The following is a 17519-nucleotide window of genomic DNA, read 5'->3' on the forward strand; positions in this document are numbered from 1 at the left end:
ATAAACAAGACAACTTCACAAATTAACAAAAAACGAACACCTGGGTAGCCACCACCCCAATGAAGAAATAAACCCTTCCAGCCCCGGAAGCCCCCATGTGACCCCTGAGAGCACAACATCTTCCCACAAAGACATCCGCTACCCTGACTTTTATAGGAATCACTTCTGCTTTCTAGTTTTACCCTCTAAGTATATATATCACAATACAATGCCATTTCGTTGGGTCTGTTTTTAAATTTCATCTAAATGGAATCAGTCTTTTATATGCCTGGCTTCTTTCACTGAACATTATCTTTTTTTATGATTTATCCATGTTGGATGTCATGTGCGTTGCTGATCTTTTCTCCCTCTCTGTGGGTGTGTCTCTTCGCTCTTCAAGGCATCTTTTTTTTTTTTTTTTGCGGTACGCGGGCCTCTCACTGTTGTGGCCTCTCCCGTTGCTGAGCACAGGCTCTGGACGTGCAGGCTCAACGGCCATGGCTCACGGGCCCAGCCGCTCCACGGCATGTGGGATCTTCCCAGAACGGGGCACGAACCCGTGTCCCCTGCATCGGCAGGAGGACTCTCAACCACTGCGCCACCAGGGAAGCCCCAAGGCATCTTTTGATGAACACTTTTTCATTTTAACATGGTCTAATTTATCAGTCTTTTCCTCTGTGGTCTGTGCTTTCTGTGTCTGGTTTTAGGACTCTTCCCCTACACCGAGGCCACGAAGATATGCTCTATTATCTTTAAAAAGCTTTATCATTTTGCCTTTTACATTTAGTTTTGTAACCCACCTAAAATTGACATTTGTGTGTGATAGGAGGCTGGGGTCAAGTCTCATATTTTTCTACACAGGTACCTAATTGTCCCAACACTACTTATTGAAAAGAACACCCTTCCCCCACGACTCTACTGTGCCACATTTGTCATCCGTCCAGCGTCCATACTGTACCTCTCTTGGACCCAGGGAAGGTGGGTCATGCCCCAGGCCACAGGCTTTAGCATCCCACATATTATAAACACACACACACACACACTCACGTATTAAAAAACACAGAGCGTGTTTCTTCACATTTGGAACATTACTGCTTGTGTCACATCTTCTGTTTTCTTTCCTTCTATGTCTCCAGTAAAACGTATTGATTCCCCATTTCTATTACCCTTGTTTCTCTATTTCCCATCCTTTTGCTTCTCTGTGCTTCATCCCAGATGGTTTCTTCTGATACATCTTTCAGTTCACTATTATCGTTTCAAATGTGTCTAATATGAAACTCACCTGTTGGATTCTTCACTTTAATGATTGTTTTTTTTCAGTTCTAGAATTTTATGCCGTTCTTTTTCAAATCTGCTATGTCATTTTTCATACTTTCTGGTCTCCTGCCAAAAATTTCCAGCCTGACTTTTACCTCCTCTTCTTGAAGAATAGTTGTGTTAAGGCCGTTCCTGCTATTTTCAATATCTGGACTCTCCGGGGGTCTGTTTCTGTTGCTGGCTGTCTCTGAACACTCTCACTAGTGGATTCTTGTCTCCTCATATATCTGGTTATCTTTGATTGCATATTGGATTTTATTTGGAAAAAAAACGATTTTTAAAATAATTGGAGTCTTAGGCTGTTGCTATTTTCCTCCAGAAACGATGTTTCATTGGTATCTTTATGATACCTGGAGGTAAGGGCCGGGAGGGTGTTACCAGACCAGGACAATTTCCTTATTTGTACTTATTTATTTATTTAGAGTTGATTTACAATGTTGTGGCAATCTCTGCTGTACAGCAAAGTGACTCAGTCATACACATAGAGACATGTTTTTTTAATGTTCTTTTCCATTATGGTTTATCCCAGGAGATTGGATATAGTTCCCCGTGCTCTACAGTAGGACCTTGGTGTTTATCCATTCTAAATGTAATAGTTTGCATCTACCAACCCCCAACTCCCAGTCCATCCCTCTCCCTCCTCCCAACTTTGGCAACCACAAGTCTCTTCTCTATGTCCATGAGTCTGTTTCTCTTTCGTAGACAGGTTCATTTGTGCCATATTTTAGATTCCACATATAAGTGATATAATATGGTATTTGTCTTTCTCTTTCTGACTTACTTCACTTACTATGATAGTCTCTAGTCACTTCCATGTCACTGCAAATGGCATTATTTCTTTCTTTTTAAATGGTTGAGTAGTATTTCATTGTATATATGTACCACATCTTCTTTATCCATTCATCTGTAGATGGACATTTAGGTTGTTTCCATGTTTAGGCTATTGTGAATAGTGCTGCTATGAACATAGGGGTGCATGCATCTTTTTGAATTACAGTTTTGTCCAGGTATATGTCCAGGAGTGGGATTTCTGGATCATATGGTAATTCTATTTTTAGTTTCCTGAGGAACCTCCATACTGTTTTCCATAGTGGCTGCACCAACTTACATTCCCACCAACAGTGTAGGAGAGTTCCCTTTTCTCCACACCCTCTCCAGCATTTGTTATTTGTAGACTTTTCAATGATGGCCATTCTGACTGGTGTGAGGTGGTACCTCGTTGTAGTTTTGATTTGCATTTCTCTAATAATTAGTGATGCTGAGCATCTTTTCACGTGCCTACTGGCCATCTGTACGTCTTCTTTGGAGAAATGTCTATTAAGGGCTTCTGCCCATTTTTTGATCAGGTTCTTTATTTTTTTTGTTGTTGAGTTGTATGAGCTGTTTATATATTTTGGAGATTAAGCTCTTGTCGGACCAAGACCGTTTAAAATTCAAGTTCAAAGTTTAAGGTTTCCTGGGACACCCAAAAGACAGGCAGTTGAGTGAAGTCCATGTGGCTTGGTTTATTTGCAATTCACCCTTCTCCCAAAGTGCAGCTCTTTGGGGTCCTAGCCTAAGGTGACAAAAAATTACATATATACCAGATTTCTCACCCTTGGAGGGCCCCACACTCCTAGCTCATCCCCTTAGTTGCTTCCTCTGGATCAGTAAATGCTCCCAAGGACAAAGGTAACTTGCCTACTCCGTTCATCTTTCTGGGGTTTTACTTGCAGACCTCAGCCGGGTAATCCTTCCCACTCTTGTTAGCTCTTCACTGCTTTTTTTAAAAATAAACTTTATGTTAGGGAATAATTTTAGATTTACAAAAAAGTTGCAAAGTTAGTACAGAAAGTCCCTGAATACCCTTCACTCTGTCTGTTTCCCCTAATGTTAACATTTTACATAACCATGTACATTGGTCACGTCTAAGAAATTAACACTGGTATATTACTATTAACTAAACTCCAGACTTTCTTAGTATTTGGCTAGTTTTTCTAATATCCTTTTTCTGTTCTGGGATCCAATCCAAGACACCACATTGCAGTTAGCCTTCAATGTTTTTGAGAATATTTAAAAATATATGTCTATTTCATCCAGCTTCTGAGGGAGGGTGGTCCTATTTACTTCGTCTTACAGTGCTGCCCTCCCCCATTGTTTCACTGGTGTTCCTAGAAATTAAAAAAAAAAATCCTTTAAACAGTCAACATAAAAATCTCAAAAGCAGTTTTTAGACTTGTATAGTGGAGGAAGTTAAACAATTGAGTTTGCCACTGGCTGGGGATGGGGGAGCTGTAAGTGGGATAGAGGATGAAATGTATGTGAGAAAACAAAAAGCAAACTGCAAAATCTCAGTGGCTAGGGACTTCCCTGGTGGTCCAGTGGTAAAGAATCCGCTTTACCATGCAGGGGACGCAGGTTTGATCCCTGGTCAGGGAATTAAGATCCCACATGCTGCGGGGCAACTAAGCCCACACGTCACAACTACCGAGCTCTCATGCCCTGGAGCCTGCGTGCCACAACTAGAGAAGAGAAAACCCGCACACCACAACTAGAGAGAAGCTCGCACTCCGCAATGAAGAGCCCGTGGGCCACAACTAAGACCCGATGCAGCCAAAATTATAAATAAATGAATAAATAAATAAATAAATCTTTAAAAAAAAACTCAGTGGCTAAACACATAAAAGCCTCTCTTGCTCATAAAAGCAAGTCTGCTGCTGACATGGAAGAGAGTCAGCTCTCTTCCAAGTGGTGACTCAAAGATCCAGGTTCTTTCCAGCTTTTGGCTCACCCATCTTTGCTGGATGTAACACTCTTGGTCTCTCCCCACACCTTTACTTATTTGATTGATGAATTGGAAGGAGGAACAAGGCATGTGTCACCCAGTCCTCTTTTTTTTTTTTTTTTTTTGTGGTACGCGGGCCTCTCACTGCTGTGGTCTCTCCCATTGCGGAGCACAGGCTCCGGACGCGCAGGCTCAGCGGCCATGGCTCACAGGCCCAGCCGCTCCGTGGCATGTGGGATCCTCCCGGACCGGGGCACGAACCCGTGTCCCCTGCATCGGCAGGAGGCCTCTCAACCGCTGCGCCACCAGGGAAGCCCCACCCAGCCCTTTTTACTTCCCTTTTCCTGGAAGCTGGCTCGCCTGCAGAGACTGTGTGCTGTGCACTGCCGGTGAATGTATAGTGTGCCTAACTCTGAGGTTCAGGAGTAGAAAGCTCACTCTCCTACATCCAAAACCTGGTTACTGTACCTATGTAAACACAACTTACACTGTTTTTTCCCCAAAGGTTCATGCATCATCTAAGGCCGTGGTTCTCAACCCAGAGTAATTTTGCCTCCCAGGGAAATATTTGACAACATCTAGAGAGATTTTTGATTGCCTGTACTTGGAGGACAGTGAGGAGACTGACAGCATCTAGCGGGTAATGGCTAGAGATGCTGCTACACACAGGACAACTCCCCACAACAAAGAATTATCCGTCCCCAAATGTCAACAGTGCTGATATTGGGAAACCCTAATCTAAGCGGAACAAATGACCATCTTAGATCAGCAGAAGTGACTTTGTCCAAACAAGTCCAAGCTGGAGGGGAATGGATGGGGGTGACAAAGTGGCACCTGTCAAGCTAGGCCCTTTTGGGGCCAGATTTTGTCTGCCCTGCCAACAGCCCTTTCTAAACCCTTCCCTGCAGCTGGGACTTAGCTTCAGCCCGGGTTTTCTCAGGTGACTCAGAGAAAACTCAGTCTCTTTAGGGTTCTCTCTGCTCCTTCTTTCTCCCTAAAGGACTCTAAATCCTGGAGGTCTTTACTTACCATCAGGGCCTAGAGCACCAGGGGGCAGCCTTCCTCATTGTCTGCCTGTGCTAGCATCACTGGGCTCTCCGATCTCCCGTGGGCTCCAGTGTGGCTGTTTCCTCCTTCCCATGTTGGCTGCCCCATCCCCTCATCCCAGCCATGACACCACCAGGCATGGCCAAGACACTCTTGGGCACATGGATGTCACAAGTATGTGGTGAGGCTGCCGCAAGCCCATTGGTCCAGCAACCCTGTTGCTTCCCTGCTCTCCCATCCTATGATGGCAGGGCACCTCCCAGTGCTCCAGGTAGGAAGCAGGACACAAGTGTCCTCTTCTCTCAGATCTCCAAACCTACTGTGTATTGGGGGGTTTCTATCCATTGCCCCACACACACCATGGGGCAGGACCAGGTGCAGGGCCCAGACCAGTGCCTCACTCCAGGGCCTTCTTCCCAGCTCTCGCACCACTTCTGGGCCGGAGGATCTATTTCTTTTTTTTTTTTTTTTTTGGCTGCATTGGGTCTTCGTTGCTGCGCGTGGGCTTTCTCTAGTTACGGCGAGCGGGGGCTACTTTTTGTTGCGGTGCATGGGCTTCTCATTGTGGTGGCTTCTCTTGTTGCAGAGCATGGGCTCTAGGTGCACGGGCTTCAGTAGTTGTGGCACGTAGGCTCAGTAGTTGTGGCTCGCGGGCTCTAGAGCGCAGGCTCCATAGTTGTGATGCACGGGCTTAGTTGCTCCACGACGTGCGGGATCTTCCCGGCCCAGGCATCAAGCCCTGCATTGGCAGGCGGATTCTTAACCACTGTGTCACCAGGGAAGTCCCTGGAGGATCTATTTCTTACGGAGTCTTCAAACCTCACTCCTGGCTAGGTGTGGGGCTGGCGGGGGTGGAGGGAAAGGACCTCACAATACACATGAAGGCATCAGGGGTGATGCACAGTACACCCCACACTCTCTTCATAAAAATAAAAATTGGGATAACGCTTCCTTTACTCTTCTGAAATGGCAATCATCAATAATATGCCTTCTCACATACTTAATTTTTAAAAATCACAATATAGTGCCTGAGCCGTAATAGAGGGGGAAAAAATCGAAGGGAAACGATTTGTAACCAAATAACACATATTCAAAGTGTCGATGCTGAGGCCTCATGACACTAGAAAACACAATAAAGTGTCAGATGCTTGCCCCTGCTTATAACAATTAAGTTAGGATTTAAGAAAGCAAGAAGATCAGAAATTATTCTGTGTAAGAACCAAAAAATAAAAGGACAGAGATATATTATTAAACACTAGAATAAACATTATTTTAATCTGTGTTTTTAAAACTGTGATTACCGGGACTTCCCTGGTGGTGCAGTGGTTAAGAATCCGCCTGACAATGCAGGGAACACAGGTTTGAGCCCTCATCCGGGAAGATCCCACATGCTGTGGAGCAACTAAGCCCATGCGCCACAACTACTGAGCCTGCGAGTCTAGAGCCCAAGAGCCACAACTACTGAGCCCATGTGCCACAACTACTGAAGCCCACGTGCCTGGAGCCTGTGCTCCACAACAAGAGAAGCCACTGCAAGGAGAAGCCCGTGGGCCACAACGAAGAGTAGCCCCCACTCGCCACAACTAGAGAAAGCCCGCACGCAGCAACGAAGACCCAACGCAGCCTAAATTAATTTTTTTTAAAAAAACTGTGATTACCTTTTGTAGTCTGAGAGAATAAGAGTTTTCACCCATGTGAACCCCTGTCCCTGCCAACTGAATGCCAGCAGCGCCCCCCAAGCCGCCAACATTGTGAAATTCAAACATATCTCCCACATCACTCACACACACACACACACACACACACACACACACACACACAATCTCCGCTCCCAGAACCACTGAGTTAATGCTTCAAATATTAGCCCAGCAAGTGGGTAAAAATTCCACCTGTACATATGGAAGTATATATGCCAAAATATTAACAGTGGTTTTCTAAGAGAGGAGCAGAATAACAGGAAACGTTACCATTTTTTTTTAACATATCTGCACAGTGTAAAATTTTGCTTGCAACCTGTGTGATCTTTGCAATCAGAAAAAAAACACAACAGAACTATTTTGGAAAAATGGTATGTCAGGGCTCCCTCTAGTGTGCGTGTTTGTTCTGTTCCTTTCAAGAAGGATTCAGTTCAGCGGTGGGAAGCCGCTAATTAACTTTTTAAAAGGCAAGACACCTCAGAGCGGCTCCCCAGCCTTTGTGCTCGGCCTGCTGGTGGCTCCAGGTACCCGGCTCAGCCCAGCCGGACAGCTTCCCTCACCCTCCGCCTGCACCGCCGCCCCGTGGCCCAGGGCAGTACTGCGCCCTCCGGGAGGCGATGGGGAGGAGAAGCAGTGGGCGCTGCCTGTGGACCCCCTAACTTCTGTACCATCGACCACTTGGCAGTCTGGTGAAGCTTATGCACCACGCCTCAGAATAATGGTCTTTTTAAACATATAAAATAATATACACATGCTTAAAAGAAAACCAATAATAAATGAAGTGGTTATCAAAATATAATTGTGTAATACTGTAATAAATGTTCTTTTTAAAATTAGCACTTTAAATAACAACTCCAGTGGCAGACCTAATAACTAATGATTTTCCAAGTAGTGAGGTGCGTACACAGTATTTCAAGCTATCGGTGACAACTTGAACTGCTAGTGTCTGTGATTTTTAATTGGTGACAGTCACGGCACTGCAAACACTACGCATCATATAAGGAAAGATAAATGTTACGTAAAGGTTAGTGAAAAGTCAAGATGTACTATTTTCCAGCCCAGATTCATGGACTCCTTGAATTCTACACACAGGCCCTCTGGGGTGGGCGGCCGGGGGCATGGTTAAGACCCCCTGAAAGGGCATGGGTTTGGGAGAAGCGCTCGGTGGGTTTTCGGGTGCGGGTCGCCGTGAACCAAGGGTAAGTACTGAAGGGAACAGCAGAGGCGCCGCCCCCCGGCTGGGGGAGCCACACGGCCCCTCCCCTCCCCTCCTTCTCTCGATCTCGCCTCTGGAGGAAGTTAAAGTCCCGCGTGGCCTGGAGAGGAATTCCCAGCTCCCGGCGTGCACTCCCGCTTGGCCAGCGCTCACCATGCGACCCCTCGTCCTGCTGTGGGGCTGCCTCGTGCTCCCAGGTGAGATGGGGTTGGGGATGGAGGGATGGTGGGGCTTATCCCCAATGTCCTTATTGCTTATTCTTATTGCCCGTTGGGTCTGCAAGAGAGGGACCTCCTGAACCTACATTTCCTTGTGGGGGTGACCCAGCCCAGCTGCCTGATCCTTCCAGGCTTCACCCCTCCCCATTCGTCTTCAGCCCACAGAGGGTGCGGGCACTTGCTGTTTCTGGAACCCAGAGCCAGGTCTTCCCCCAGACCTGTGGGCTCCAGGCCCTTCATGTCCAAGTGGCTGTGAGAGTGCCTTTACCTCTTTTGTCTTCATTTCCTGACTCTGTGCCAGCCTGGGGACAGACAAGACACCCCTTATTTAATGTTGGCACATTAAACTCAGCAAATATTTCTTGAACCTCTGCTGTACCACTCACAACAGCCCCAAGAGATAAATTATCCTGTTTCATCAATTCACAAGCCTGCTTTTCTTTTTTTTCTTTCTTTCGTTTTTTAACCTTTTAACATAAAAAAAATAGGATGCATCTTATAACTGATGTCAGTTGTTCAAATGACAGTGTTTTTTCCTTAATGTTTTATAAAATTATGGTGGCTCTTACATATGATAGCATCTTAATTCAGTGAAATAGGACATTGTCATCATCTATAGGTGAGAAAACTCAGAGGGGTCAAGCAATTTCCCCAGGGCCACACAGCTACTAAGTGACAGTGCTGGGATTCAAACTCTGGGCTGTATGAATCTAGATCTTCCCCATCACCAGCCTTCAGTATGCCAGGTTTAGGGAAACAGCAACAGTCCTGTCCCAAGATTCCTCGGTGGCAGAGTGGAGTACCAGCTCCTACCAGGGCTGCCCCAAGAAGGGAGTGACTGAGGAAAGCCTTCTGGTCTTGATCCTGGTACTTGAATCGGGGAATTCCAACCTTCACCCCTGCTGTGGTTTCAGGTTATGAAGCCCTGGTGGGCCCTAAGGAGATCAGCGGCATTGAAGGTGACACCGTGTCCCTGCAGTGCACCTACGGGGAAGAGCTGAAGAAATACAGGAAATACTGGTGCAGGGAGAGCGGGTTCTTGATCTCCCGCTGCTCTGGGACTATCTACTCTGGAGAATATGGCCAGGAAGGCAGGGTGTCCGTCCACGACAACCCCCAGCAGCTCAGGTTGGAGGTCATCCTGAGGAACCTCACCCTGAAGGACGTGGGGCAGTACTGGTGTGGGGTCCAAAGAGTGGGCTTCGATAAGACTTTCTCGGTTTCTTTGCTCGTCTTTCCAGGTAACAAATGTCCCTCCTTCCCTGGGAGGGGTTCAGGGTCATGGAGGTGGGGGCTGGAGGATGGCACCTCCCCACAATAAAGGACAGGCTGCAGCTCAAATGGGGGGGAGCTGAGAGCCACGCACAGGTTTGGTGTGTTCCTGAGATATGACCTGCTTGCTCAAAATGGCTTCCTCAAGGCCTCTGTTTGAGGTGTAGCTGGGGAAGTTCTGAGAAATTGGTCCTGGGGAGATTAGGGTTCAGGGGTCAAGGGTCAGAGGTCTGGGAATGCTGGGAATCAAGGATCAGGGAAGGTGCTGAGGCATTGCTTTTGGACTTGTAGCTTCTGCTGGTCTCCACCTGACAGTCACCACAGCGAAGCTGGGGAAGACAGGGGCAGAGGCCTCTCCATTCACAGGGACCTCCCCATCCAAGCATGCAGCAACCTCTCCGTATGCAGGGGCCTCTCCTCACCCGGCAACCTCTCCATTTGCAAGGACATCTTCTCACCCAGCAACCTCTCCGTATGCAGGGACCTCTCCACATGCAAGGACCTCTCCGTATGCAGCAACCCTTCCAAATTCAGGGACCTCTCCTCACCCAGCAACCTCTCCTCCTGCAGGGATCTCCCGCCAAGCCACACGGCTGGACTCTACCTCAACAGAGGACACCAGTGTTGTCCCCATCAGAAGCAGCTCCAAGCCCAGGTGAGCAGCTCCAACCAAGGCCACCTTTTCAGGTCATCACTAAACCATAAGGTGCCCCTGAGCGAATAAGAACACAATACTCCTTCCTCTGGGAGAACACGGCTTCTTGTCGTGGCCGCAGACATGCAGAGAGGGCAGATTCAGCCCCCATCCCACCCCCTACCCAGCAGGGCCCTGGAGCAGTGAACGACCTACATTATGGGGGCCAGCAGCACTTTTGCCTTGGACATGCAGGCCCACCCAAGGTGAAGGGTCCGCCATGGCCCCAGTCCCCACCTTGCTCCCTGCCCGGTTTCAGGGACAGCCACCCCAGTTCAGTAGCTCGTGTTTGTGCACTTTACACTGGGCCCTGTGCTAAGCAGTAAACTGGAACCAAGCAATGTGATGTTTTCTTACCCAACTGGAGGCCCAGCCTGAAGGACTGGCTCTTGGGTCTTTATATATAACTGCCCTCCATTGCTGGTGGCCAGGTAACTACTCACAGTTTCAGACCCAGCTGAAAGTGCCTACTGGGGCTGGCGATGGGGGCTGAGGTCCCTTCCACTGGGACTAACCAGATGTTGTGGTCCCTGGTACCCTCTGACCTCCTTGGGAGAGATGAGGGATATGACTGGGACTCAGAATAAGAATGCCCAGTGTGCTGCCGACATCTGATGACAGCCACCAGGCTCCTTCCATCTCGTCCGCAGGGTGTCCATCCCGATGACCCGCATGTTGGCCCCAGTCCTGGTGCTGCTGGCCCTTCTGCTGGCCACAGGCCTGGCCGCCCTCGGCAGCTGCGCGCTCCAGTGGAGGAAGAAAGGTGAGTAGTGTAGACGGGAGGGGTGAGAGGCTGTCAGCCAGGGGCCTCACTGAGACCCACAGTCCCCCCACCGCCCCAGAGAGACCTCGCGGGCCTCGGTGTATGCATCTGAGACGTGGGCATGAGGAGTCCTGCTCCTTTCTTCTGAGGGACCCGCAGGGCCATCCACACTAAGCACAAGCGATTCAAACGGGGGAGCAAGAGACTGGGGGGCTCTCATCTTGCTCTGGTCTGTCCGACCAAGCTCATCAGCCACTTCTCTCCTTGTTGATCCCAGTGAGTCCATGTCCAGTCTCTGTAGGCTCTGCTTCTTGTACGAGGACTGATTACAGGGGGAAGTGCAGGCCTGAGCACTTGAACTTGAGCGGGATGTGCGTTGTGGCCCCGCACCTGCCGCTGGGTCTCTAGAGGTCCTCAGCTCCTTTCAAGGCTTGGCTTCAGATTCCAGCTCTGCCACTTCTTAGCTGTGTGACCTTGGGCAAGTCATCTAACTTCCCTGAGCCTCAGCTTCCTCAGATATATGCCCAACAGAAATAGAATAGAAGCTACACATGTGATTTAAAATTCCCTAACAGTCACATGAGAAAAAGAAGAAACTAGTGAAGTTAATTCTAATGATACGCTTTATTTAACATGATAGATCCAAAACATTATCATTTCAACAGGGAATCAATATAAAGATACTAATGAGGGGCTTCCCTGGTGGTGCAGTGGTTGGGAGTCCGCCTGCCGATGCAGGGGACACAGGTTCGTGCCCCGGTCCAGGAAGATCCCACGTGCTGCGGAGCGGCTGGGCCCATGAGCCATGGCTGCTGAGCCTGCGCGTCCGGAGCCTGTGCTCCACAATGGGAAAGGCCACAACAGTGAGAGGCTCGCGTACCACAGAAAATAAATAAACAAACAAACAAATAAATAAAAAGATACTAATGAGGACTTCCCTGGTGGTGCAGTGGTTAAGAATCCGCCTGCCAACGCAGGGGACACGGGTTCGAGCCCTGGTCCGGGAAGATCCCACATGCCATGGAGCAACTAAGCCCGTGTGCCACAACTACTGAGCCTGCGCTCTAGAGCCTGCAAGCCACAACTATTGAGCCCATGTGCCACAACTACTGAAGCCTGCGTGCCTAGAGCCCATGCTCCGCAACAAGAGAAGCCACCACAATGAGAAGCCTGCACACTGCAACCAAGAGTAGCCCCCGCTCACTGCAACTAGAGAAAGCCCGCACGCAGTAATGAAGACCCAACGCAGCCAAAAATAAATAAATAAATGAATAAATTTATTTTAAAAAAAAAGATACTAATGACACACATTCTACATTCATTTTTTTCCAGTTGAGTCTTTCAACCACAGTGTAATTCAGAGTAGTCACATTTCTGGTGCTCAATGGCCGTGTGTAGCTCCCGTGGTGGATGGCACAGATTAAGAGGGTTTAACCGAAATAACAGTAATGGGAGCTGCCTTGTGCCCGGCACAGTGATGTGGCTTATGTTGTTTTTATCTCCTTTAATCTCCTCAATACTGTCAAGTTAGGAACTACTTATTCAACACTTACAAATACCCGCAATGTACAGGGCAAGAAACTGAGGCACAGAGTGGTTAAGCAACTTGCCCTGTGTTTGTATAGCTGGAAAGCGGTAGAACCAGGAAGCCAACTTTGCAAATTGGCAATGTTGTCCCAGCGCTGGTGGCCATGGTGGGGAACGCTGGGCCTGCTACGTAACTCCCCTCTGTGTGGCCCCCAGGAAGAAATGTCAGCTTTACCCACGTCCCTAGGCCCCCTCAGAGGAGTCGGGAGGAGCACACAGGGTGAGAACGTTCCCATCACAACCTCAGAGCCTCTTAGCACATTGCCTCTCCAATTGTGGTCCCCAGCTGGCAGCAGCAACATCCCCTAGTAGCCTGTTAGCAACTCAGACTCTCAGGCCCCAACCTCAGCCTACTGAATTAGAATCTGCATTTGAGTAAAATTTCCCAAGGTCCTGTACACACACTGAGATTTAAGAAGCAATGACCTTGGCATACAGGATCACTTCCCTAGCCAGTTTCTGGTCCACGCGAGGGGATTTCCATGAACCAATCTCAAAAGTCCAGGTCATTGCCGAGGTGCTGGGGTTCTCGGCCCAAACTGCTTGCCAGCTCCCTCTGGGAAGCCCCAGGTGCAAGGAACCCAGTCCACCTATGTGGGAGCAGCTGCAGGCTACCCCGGCTACTCCTGGCTTCAAGGTGCTCCTTCTGTTGCAGGAAGGGGACCCCTTCCAGGGCCCGAGAGCGGGCTCTTGTCTAACACTCGGAAACGAATAGTCTGAGGAGACACACATGCTGACAAACCAAGAGACTTCATTGGGAAGGGGCGCCCGGGTGGAGGGCAGGAGGGTAAGGGAACCCAGGAGAACTGCTCTTCCACGTGGCTCGCAGTCTCGGGTTTTATGGTAATGGGGTTAGTTTCCGGGTTGTCTCTGGCCAATCTTTCTGACTCAGGGTCCTTCCTGGTGGCCCACGCATCACTCACCCAAGATGGATTCCAGCGAGAAGGATTCTGGGAGGTTGGTAGGACATACGGACTGGAGTCTCCTCTCTCCTTTTGACCTTTCCTGAATTCTTCCAGTTGGTGGTAGCTTGTTAGTTCCGCATTCCTTACCAGGACCTCCCGTTTAAGATAACTCATGCAAGTGGTTAGTAACAGGCCTGGCCAGGGTGGGCGGTTTCAGTCAATGGTTCCCTTAACACTTCTGGTCTCTTTCAGCTGAACTGACCACGGAGACACAGAAGAAGGAGAAGGTCCATCTCTCCCACTTGGTAAGGAAGGAGGCAAGCCCAAGCTCAGATCCCTCTGGGTCCAGAAGTCAGGACTCCCAGGCCCTGCCTCTCCGTCTCCCCTGCCTGGTCCTCCACGGCTGACCTCAAGGCAGGACTTGCTTCCCACATCCAGGGAATCTGTGTGAGCCCCGAGATCAGCCCTCAGGCTGCCCTCCTCACCCAGACTTCCCACCTGGTGCCAGCGGGTCTCTGCTCCAGGCCCAAGGCCCTCTTCCCATCCCCCCTTTTAGAATCAGAGAACTTTGGAGCTGGCTCCACAGGGGGGCTTTGATATCTAGTCCAGCCTTCCTCTAAATTTGGTGCAAAATCCCTTACGGAACACCTTGCAGTGTGTGTGTGGGGGGGGGGCTATTAGAAATACACTCTACTCGACATCGGGTGGGGTGGGGGCCAGGAACCTGAAATGTAAACGCTGCCCTGGGGGATTCTGATCGCACACCAGAGTGTGACTCCCAATAGACTCTAGTCTGCTTTTGCAGAAGAGAGAACTGAGGCCCAGAAAGGGAAAAAGTCTTGCCCAAGGTCACACAGCAGGCTGTGGCCCAGATAGAGAGCAGGATCCAGAACTCTAGACTCCCATCTCTCCTCTTTCCAAGACACGCTCCTCTGAGCTTTCGTTGGCTCTGAGACCAAGGTGGTGTAGCTACCTTGACACTCGGGCTGCGGGTGGTGCTCTGGAGACCGGGGGACAGAAAGAATGGGGGTCCCTGTGCCCATCATCCTGGAGAGAGGAAGCTGCCCTCTGAGTCTACCTGCTGCTGGGCCCTTCCCTGACCCCTGCAAAGAGAGACCCTCTTCCCACACCAGCACTCCTACGGAGAGAGTCACTGCTTAGGAAACCGAAGCCTCATCTGCCTCGCCAGCACCCCCGCCCCTAGCCTCTCCTTCCTCAGCTGTTTACTGAGATGCCTCCACCCTGATTCCCTTAAACACTGGAGCAGGAAAGGAGGGCTGCCATTGCTTTCTTTCCTGGCGCCAGCAGGGACAAAACACTCAGGCCCGATGCCCCTAGGGAGGGGCTGCAGTGGGATGGGGTACTGGGCCTTCCTTCACTTAGGAAGCAGCTGTCGTTATCTCAGAAAGCCCAGCAAGACCAAAGGGGTGGACGGGAGTGAGGGAAAGGTCACGGAGACAGATGGAGGGGCTGCCACAGCCACTGCCAGGGCCCTCGTCCTGGTTCTGCGTCCTGGGGCTCACCCCTCCCCCAACTCCGGAAGAGGGGCTGGGCTCGGAGGGAAAACCTCCATGCCTTGCTACTGTTTTTCTAGTGCCTAGAAGTAGAGGCTCTCATATAGATCTCGTATAGTCAGTCAACAACCCAGAAAATGCCTCCACGCTCGCTGGAACAGCCCAGGGTCCACTGCGTGGGCAGAGGGACCGTTGAGAGATGCAGACTCCCCCCTGGACAGAGGGTAGTGGTCCTGGCCACAGCCTACATGTGTGGTTTGCTCTCTGCCCCCTGAGGTTCTTTCCTCAAATTCTGTCACCCTTGAGAAGGTGACCCTTCTGCAGCTGTTGGTGGTCAGTGGTCAGTGGTCAGCAGTGGCTGGGTTTCGACCAAATCACAAAGCTGTCAGTATGGGATTGATGGGAAATGGACCTGATGTCAGGAGTTCTCTGGTCCAACCCCAGCTCTGCCATGTCCTCTCCACAGGCAGGGCTGGGACGCACGAGGGCCGTGAGTGACAGCATTTGTGAATTCTCCCTCCCCCTCCCTTATTCCTTCAGGCCCTCATCCCCCCAGTCACATCTCACCTGAGGAATGCTGTTCTGACTCTTACCTTGTCCCCCGTAAAACTGCAGGTGTCACCAGAGGTGGCCCAAACATCTACCTCTGCCCCCATCTCCTACACCTAGGGTATTGATAGAAGCAGGCACCCAGTTAGTAGACAAGGGACACTGCCGCAAAGAGAAGTGTGCGGGACGCCCTACCAGGAAGGCAGCAGAGCGTAGGAAAGAGTCTGAGACCAAAGAATCACGAATACGAGGCCCAGCTCAGCCACTCACCAGCTGTGTGACTTCTGGCAAGTTACATCACCGCTCTGAGCCTCGACTTCCCCATCTCACGAGACTGTGGTTAGGAACGAGTGAGATGAGACACCTCGTAGTTATCCAGAAAATCGGAGCTTCTTTCCTTGGCTTCGGTGCCTATCAGGCCAGGGGTTTGCTGGCCGGGCCAGCTCAGGGCAGCTGTGCTGTTAGGACACATGGCTGGGGGCCTTGGCCAGCTCCAGCCTCCTCTCTGCTCAGCTGCTGGGGGCAAGGGAGCAGGCGATGGAGGGGCCCGGCATTCTGACCTGAGGACCACGCGGGCAGCTGAGCCCAGGCCAGGAGACGGGCTTCCACACTCGCTCTGGACTACCCACCTCTCTTCCCTGGACCTCGGTTTTCTCATCTGATCAGGGAGGGATTGCTCAGACCCATGATCCCTAAAGAATTCTTCCTGTGCTGTTTGTTATTTGGTGAACCTTTGAGGTGTCCAACTTTGCTTTCTCCGGGCCTATTACAGAGAACCTGCAGCCTGCACGTTCTTCCTGCTTCAAGGATAGAAATAATAATCATGGAACCAAATTAATCATTCCAGGAGTTCCCAGTTGTTGAGTGATAAAACATTATCAGAAATATTTATTGTAACCCTAAGGGCAAACTTTCTATCCCCGTTTTACAGCTTGGGCCTCAGAGAAGTTAGGTGGCTCGCCCAAGGCCACACTGAGACATAGTGAATTGGCCGCAAGCACTCTGACTTTGCAAAATCCACCCCCTGCCTTTCCCTCCTCCTGCTCTGGCTTGCGGACCATCCCCGCTGCCAAGAACAGGCCGTTCTGACTGAGTCTCTGTTTCAGCCACTGGGGAACAGCGGGGTCCCAGAGTATGCTGTGATTGACCTTGCAGGGCCCACTGGGCCTCCTGCCAGCCCCAAGCCCTCTGCCAGCCCCAATGTGGAGATCCGGTGCCTGAGCCAGGTGGGGACAGAGGGCTCTGGGGGTCTGGAGCCGCTAGCCTGGCTCCACTCAGACAATGCAAGGAAGTGGGGGAGGTCTCTGCCCTCAGCATCCGCCTACCTTCCCCACCATAACCAGAGCTTAGACCATTTCACCCAGGAAGCCAGGGCTCCTGACCTCACATCCTCATTTCTTCTGATCCAGAAAATTCTTGAATAGCATGGTGAGAGTGACAGCTTAAAGAGTTCTGAGCTGGCAGGATTCCCACATCTGCAGCCAGAACCGGGCCGAGGCCATGAGGCTGATCTCCCAGGGAGTGGGGCCTGGGGGCGGGGCGGGGGGTGGTGGAAATGAATCAAAGCCTGGGAGTTCTGGGAAAAAGGAGTGGTTAGTCCTGTGCCCCCCAGATGGACAGGCCCAGAATGTGCAGAAAAGGCTGGGCTGGACCCAGCAGCTACCTGGAGACCCCCGCAGCCGGGCTCTGCTTTTCAACCCCTACTGTTGTCTTTACAGACTTCAAAGGAAGACGAAGCCTCGTGGCAGACCCCTGAGGGAGACATGACCCCAGGCCCTCCCCTCCCCGTGTCTGGGGACGAGCCCGACTTTTCTAAGTTCATCTCAGTCTAACCGCCTAACGCCCTCCGTGAATCTCTGGAAGGGCTGAATTTGCGCTAACTTGGATAAGTTTTCTGCTACGGCTTCAGAGTCCTCCTGCCAGAGTCCAGGGCTCTCCTCCACCCTCCCCAAGCTTTCCTCCTGCATGCCCCAGCTGACCCAGAAGGCTTCATCAGC

At 50.4% G+C, this 17519-nt stretch overlaps 1 protein-coding gene across 1 annotated transcript; it reads left to right on the forward strand.

Annotated features, from left to right (window-relative positions):
* Positions 1-8174: 8174 nt before the first annotated feature.
* CD300LG (CD300 molecule like family member g) lies at positions 8175-17354 on the forward strand (the record flags this gene model as incomplete). Its single annotated transcript, XM_079725108.1, has 7 exons — positions 8175-8217; positions 9153-9479; positions 10081-10165; positions 10855-10967; positions 13712-13764; positions 16629-16748; positions 17241-17354. 7 exons carry the CDS (start codon positions 8175-8177, stop codon positions 17352-17354), a joined length of 855 nt encoding a protein of 284 aa, XP_079581234.1.
* Positions 17355-17519: the final 165 nt, after the last annotated feature.

This window comes from Hyperoodon ampullatus, assembly GCF_949752795.1.
Source record: "Hyperoodon ampullatus genome assembly, chromosome: 19".
Taxonomy (NCBI): domain Eukaryota; kingdom Metazoa; phylum Chordata; class Mammalia; order Artiodactyla; family Ziphiidae; genus Hyperoodon; species Hyperoodon ampullatus.